Genomic DNA, 6,244 nt, shown 5'->3' on the forward strand with positions numbered 1-6,244 from the left:
GGATGAAAAGTCCAGCTATTTTCTTAAACGTTTACATGAGTATGAAAACCAAAAACTGTTGTGGTAAGTTGAAAAGAATGTTAATGCATTCCAAATTAATTACTTGTAGCCCATGGTCTAGTCCCTTTGTCAAATACTCTTGGTAAGGTAATGGATTTTGTTTTTCCATATGAAATTAAAAATTCAGTTGATTTATAGTTTTGATGACTATTTTTTTTGTTTGGGGGGGGGGGCGTAAGAAATATGCTGGATAAAGGCATCTTTCCAAGTTTTCCATCTTGGTCACATAGATACCTCTTTGTAACCAAAACTTAAGCTTAGCTGTACAATTGTTAATTTTATCCCATATGTTAAACTTTTGACTGGTATTAGCATCCTTGATAACAAGAACACAGGTACTGAATTTTAATAGGTGTCCAATAAATTGCTGATAAAGGACAATCATATATGGCCATCAGTTCACATTTGATCAAATGTAAGTAAAATCCTGAAGCTTTGGGGGGAAAAATGTTTAGTATTACTTTGGGAATTTGATCAGCATTTATAAGAAACAAAAGTTCCTGGCTGGCTGATCACAACTTCATTGCAGCTGACATTAAGTTTCACTATAACAAAATTCCTAATTTGAATGGCAAGCATCTCAATTGCATCTCAATGGCAAGCTAATATAAACAGAAATGGACTTATAGGGTGCCCCTGTTTTATTCCTTATTTATGTCAAATTGACTTGTTGTGCCCCTTGAATATGAATACACATATACCTTGAAATAGTCGAATGTCGCTAGTATTTCCTATTATAAGATTAGAATAAGCCAAATATAAGATTATTAAACCTATTTCTAGACATTTCAAACCTTATTTATAAAATAAATTTAGGCAAATTTAGGCCAATTACACAATGATCTATAAAAGGGGCAGCCATTATGAAAGTCTAACAAAGAAACCAAGATAAGCAAAAAGCCAATCCTAGACTTGCAGGGACCATTAGATTTAAACCATGTACCGTAAAGAACGTCAGTGTGTGAATATTGCCATAGAGCTACTAATTTAAAGGTGTTCCAGAGATTAATGAGTATTGAGTTGTAATGATGGCTACTAAGTGTGGATGGAAAACTTCTTATTCATCACTGTCAATATAGTAACCTCCTCCTGAAATAACAACTTAAGTTGCCTACAAGATCTTCACAAGATCTTTTCAATGGCCTCCATCTACTCAGATATTAAAACTTGATTTTGATTGTGGTTATGACCATTAGTCACCTAGTGACATTATTACTTTCCCATGACAGTTGTTAAAAAGAAGTGCAATGAGTGTGTAGTACCATGACTAATGTTGGACCAAATATTTACTCTTCTCATTTGTAAGACCACAATCTCTCATCTGGGGGAAAAAAAAAAAACAAAAACTTTTTTCTTTACAGCATCTATAAGACCCCTTTTCTGCAGATAAAGTTTGGCCCAGATTTCTCTACATCCTGTTATTTTTCTTTCTGCAGTCCGGAGTCTTTTAAAAGGTTCACAACAATATTTACAACAGACCAAGATAACAGAGGATTCTGTGGTAAATGTGGAGTTTAGGCACAGAAGGGTCAAGGCAAGGTCAGAGCCATTACAAGGTCAGAGCCATTACTGATTTTGATACGAGGGCATGCTCTAAAAATCGCTTTCATATTTAAGTAAAATATGAATCTTATCTCTGTACTGTTGTGTGACCTTGTTCCTTTCTTCTATATATCTGCTATACACAAATAAAGCACAATAAACTAACTCTTTTCTAAACAGTGATCAAAGTTTTCCTGTTAGACATATTTCCATTAATTGCAGAGTACCATTAATATTTACACACCACACTATTTCCATAACCTTGTTATGGTTCTTTATTCCTCCCTTTTAGTTCCTAGAAAACACCAATCAGTGTTTCTCCTATCTAATCAGTGTTTTGGATGGTTACAAATATATTTCTCAAAATATATCTAAGTTTGTTAGTGAGCATTCTTTCCATCACATTGTAAGGATATGATGTGAGTGTGATTGGTATATAATTTGTGTTATTGATTTCTTTTCCTGGCTTTCTTTTTGAAATTACTCATGTTTCCATCTAGATGGCAAATTCCTTTTTTTTGTCAAACACTGTTATACATGTCCAAACTATTCTTTAATAATAATAATAATAATAATAATACATAACACTTGTATAGCGCTTTTCAAGATACTCAAAGACGCTTTACAACAAGGGCAACAAAAGAATTAAGACAGTTAATGAAAGGTGGTTTTAAAAAAAGATGGGTTATCAGGGCTTTTTTAAACATGGGGAGTGTGGATGAGTCTCTGATGTGTTTGGGCAGGGAGTTCCAAAGGGTGGGGGCAGCAGCGGAGAAGGCCCTGTCCCCCCAGGTCTTGTGTTTAGTCCTGGTGGGGGGAGACAGGAGGTTGGCGTCAGCTGACCTGAGGGCACGGGTGGGGGTGTGGTGGTGGAGGATCTCAGAGAGGTAGGTGGGGGCCAAGTTATGGAGGGACTTGTACACAATGGTGAGGAGCTTGAATTGGATACGCTGAGGAATGGGGAGCCAGTGGAGATCTTTGAGGACAGGGGTGATGTGTTCACAGGAGGAGGTGCGGGTGAGGAGGCGGGCAGCAGAGTTCTGAATGTACTGGAGTCTATTGAGGAGTCTGGAGGGTAAACGGTAGAGCAGACTATTGCAGTAGTCGAGACGGGAGGTAACAAATGCGTGGATGAGGGTTTCAGCAGACTGAGGAGAAAGGGAAGGGCGGAGGCGAGCAATGTTCCGAAGATGATAGAAGGCGATTTTAGTGATGTGTTTGATGTGGTGTTCATAGGAGAGAGTCTGGTCAAAAAAAATGCCGAGGTTACGGAGGTGGGAGGAAGAAGGGACTGAAAAGCCATCAAAGGTGAGGGCGAGGTTATTGTAGGTATTGGTGAGTGTTTTGGGGCCGATGATGATTATTTCAGTTTTGTCGCAGTTTAGTTGGAGGAAGTTTGACTGAAGCCAGGACTTTATTTCGGAGATGCAGTTTGTGAGGGTGGAATGTGTGGCTGGGGTTATGGATTTAGTGGACAGGTAAAGTTGGAAGTCATCTGCAAAACAGTGGAATTGAAGCCCGTGGTGGCGGATTATGTGACGGAGGGGGAGGATGTACAGTATGAAGAGAAGGGGGCCGAGGATTTCTTAGGATTTCATTTCTTCAGCATTACATAACATAAAGATCATGCTTGTCTGCCTTCAGCATTTAGACCCGCTTACTTCTTCTTACTCTATATGTATTCCAAACTCTGTCCCTTTTGTACCATGCTCTTGTAGAATTTCTTTAAATTGCTAATTACAGAGAAAGGGTGTATGAACACCCTGATTACATCTTAGTATCAGTTTCAGTATGAATTACTGTATGACTTCAGTATGAAAAGTTACTTATACAGGCAGCCACCCAAAAGGAAAACTTCGTGGGTATGGAGTATATTAGTCTGTAAGGGTTACTAAGTAGAGTTTAACATTTTAATATATTAATTCCTCACCAGTAATCACCACTATAAACCAATATAGCACTTAGTGGTAGGCTCAAATATTGAAGCTTTACCTCGTTGCATTGGGCTGTATAAAATGTGGCATTTGGGTGACACCTAGTGACCAGATGTTGATGTAGCCTTTATTTGGATGAAAATAAGCCTATTTATTATGTGTATTACATGTATCTCATTATATTACATTGCCTGGTTATAGTTCTGCCAATGTGCAGTGTCATGAAACAAATTTCAACCAAAATTTAAAAAAAAAAAAAAAAAGCTTTAATCAACATGATTTCTTTCATCAAACCATTCTGACATAGGCTTTTTTTTTTTTTTTTTACAAATTTTATTTTATAAGAAACATCTTCTTCTTCAGCAGCACAGTAATGCGCTGGTGGTTTCGGGTGCCCTCGGCCTCTGCTACCTGCAGGGGTGTTTTCATCACATTGTTGGTAGCCTGGAAGTTTACCTTCTCCCCATGAATCCAGTTCACCAGCTTTTGCACAGTGCCCAGATGCCCTGCTCGACAGGCCGAGTGTAACGGTGTGTCTTTATTATTGTCAATGGCATTGATCTTGGCTCGTCTTTCCAGCAGCAGATCGACCACAAGCTCCTGCCCATGTTCTGCAGCCAAATGTAGAGGTGTCCTCCTCCAAACGTTCCTCTCATTCACATTTTTATTCCTACCAGAGGTGAGAAGAACAGCAGCCACACGTACGTGACCATTCCTGGCAGCATAGTGCAAAGCCGTACAGCCATCCATGTCTTTGGCTGCAAATTTTGCTTTTGCATTAAGCAGGGTTGAGACGGTCTGAGCGTGTCCTGCCATCGCTGCCAGGTGTAATGGAGTCTTTCTGTCTTTGTCAACAGCGTTAGCATTGGATCCAGCAAAAAGAAGCAGTTTTATGATGCCTACATCACCTTGAGCAGCTGCCCAGTGTAGCGCTGTCCTAGCCTGTCTGTCCTGTGCATGGAGATCCGCCTTTCCTTCCAACAGCTGGGCCACAGCCTCCTTGTGTCCACTCTGGCTAGCAAGATGGAGGGCAGTCAACCCATCCTGAGTAACTGCATTGATTTGAGCCCCTTTGTGGAGCAACAGGGCCATCAGTGCAGGTTGGTTGTGTAAGGCACTAAGATGAAGAGGCATCCGCTCTTTGGGGCCAATTATATTGGGGTCCATGCCCATATCTAGTAATAGCTAGAAGAAACCTTTAGAAGTTATTTAAAGAAATAGTGGTGATACTTGATTAAATGCTTATTTTGAGTTTTCAAAAGTTATTTGCTTTTATATTAACGTGAATAAACATGCAAAGATTATTAGAGATCTTTTACCATACAAATGATTTTGATTTACCAAGTCCAGTGTCTCTGTACAGTATAAATGTGCTTTAATATGAATTTGTAACCAAAATTATTACCATACCTCTGTTATTGGCATACTGCCACTTTGGATGGCCAGGTGAAGAGCAGACATCTGATTAGGTAGTCTCTTATCTAGCTGGGCTTTATTTGAGATCAACACTTTGAAGACCTCCAAATTGCTCAGCTCTATGGCTAGGAGCAGTGGCGTGTAACCCAGGTCATTACGTGCATTTACATCAGCTCCACTGTCAATAAGAGCAGCCACAATCCCATCCAAGTTCCTCTGTACTGCTTTGAACAGAATAGATTTTACTTCATTTCGAGACATTGCTGTCTTAATGTTCCTCAGAAGCAGAGACAGCACAGGCTTCCTGTTTAGTTCGAATGCAGCCTCAATAATTCCAGAATCTACCTGAGCTCCAGCTTGAAGAAGCACGGCAGCGGTCTTCTCATTTCCTCGGCTAATGGCATGGAACAGTGCCGTCTTCCTCTGGCCATCTCGAGTGTCTACTGAGGCACCATTTCTTAGTAAAATTTCTGCCAGCACAGAGTCATCATCTACAGCAGCCATGTGCAGGAATGTAGTCTGGTTCTTGAAACTTCTTCTTTCCTCCACCACCAGCATTCTGACTGCATTCTCATGCCCATTTTGTGCTGCTAAATGTTGGGGTGTTTTTGAGGCTTGGTCTGTGGCATAGATGTCAGCTCCAGCCCTTACAAGAGCCACTACAGCCGCTGTGTGTCCCATCTCTGATGCCTTGTGGAGGGCAGTGCGACCTAAGCCATCCCTCAAATCCAGTTTCGCTCCTTGACAAAGCAAAAAATTTATTACTGGCACTTGGCCGTGTTCTGCAGCAAGGTGTAGGAGGGTACCAGAGGATACATTTCTGTCATTGATATTTATCCCTCTTATAAGTTCCTGTAATAGGGGCACGTCCCCTGTAGACACTGCTTTGGGAATAGCATTTGAAGATTCTTTGGGTTCTGCAGAGCTTTTCTTTAACTCATCTGAGGAAGGATGCAGCTCTGTCTTTTTTGATTTATGCTCTACTCCTTCATTCAAAGGGTTCCTAGAGGTGTCCTGTATTTTTTTAATTGGCCCTTTTCTGTCTTTTTCTAGCAGATATCCAATCAGCTGCCTTCGTGTATCCTTAATGTTTTCATTCAGCTGGCCCACATAGGTTTTCATGTTCTGATAGAGGTCAGGTTGAGCAGTCTTCAGGCAGGGGTAGAAGAAGATGCGACATGCCCGTTCCCCTCGTGACACCAGGATGCTGAGCATTCTGGAGTTCTTTTCCTCTTGTGCTGTAATGCTGGACACAAGCACTCTGTTCTCAGGTAGAAGGACTCCATTAGAAA

At 40.6% G+C, this 6,244-nt stretch overlaps 1 protein-coding gene across 1 annotated transcript in view; it reads right to left on the minus strand.

Moving 5' to 3' along the window:
* Window positions 1-3,869: 3,869 nt before the first annotated feature.
* Window positions 3,870-6,244, minus strand: part of caiap (CARD- and ANK-containing Inflammasome Adaptor Protein) — a 2,566-nt gene continuing 191 nt past the window's right edge. The window contains exons 1-2 of the mRNA XM_026944658.3: window positions 4,947-6,244; window positions 3,870-4,721 (exon numbers count right to left, since the gene is read on the minus strand). The exon at window positions 4,947-6,244 is cut by the window's right edge and continues 191 nt beyond it. Coding sequence (XP_026800459.2) covers window positions 3,870-4,721; window positions 4,947-6,244 — 2,150 coding nt within the window. The remainder of the gene's footprint in view (window positions 4,722-4,946) is intronic.

Source organism: Pangasianodon hypophthalmus, chromosome 19 (assembly GCF_027358585.1).
Source record: "Pangasianodon hypophthalmus isolate fPanHyp1 chromosome 19, fPanHyp1.pri, whole genome shotgun sequence".
In the NCBI taxonomy this organism is placed as follows: domain Eukaryota; kingdom Metazoa; phylum Chordata; class Actinopteri; order Siluriformes; family Pangasiidae; genus Pangasianodon; species Pangasianodon hypophthalmus.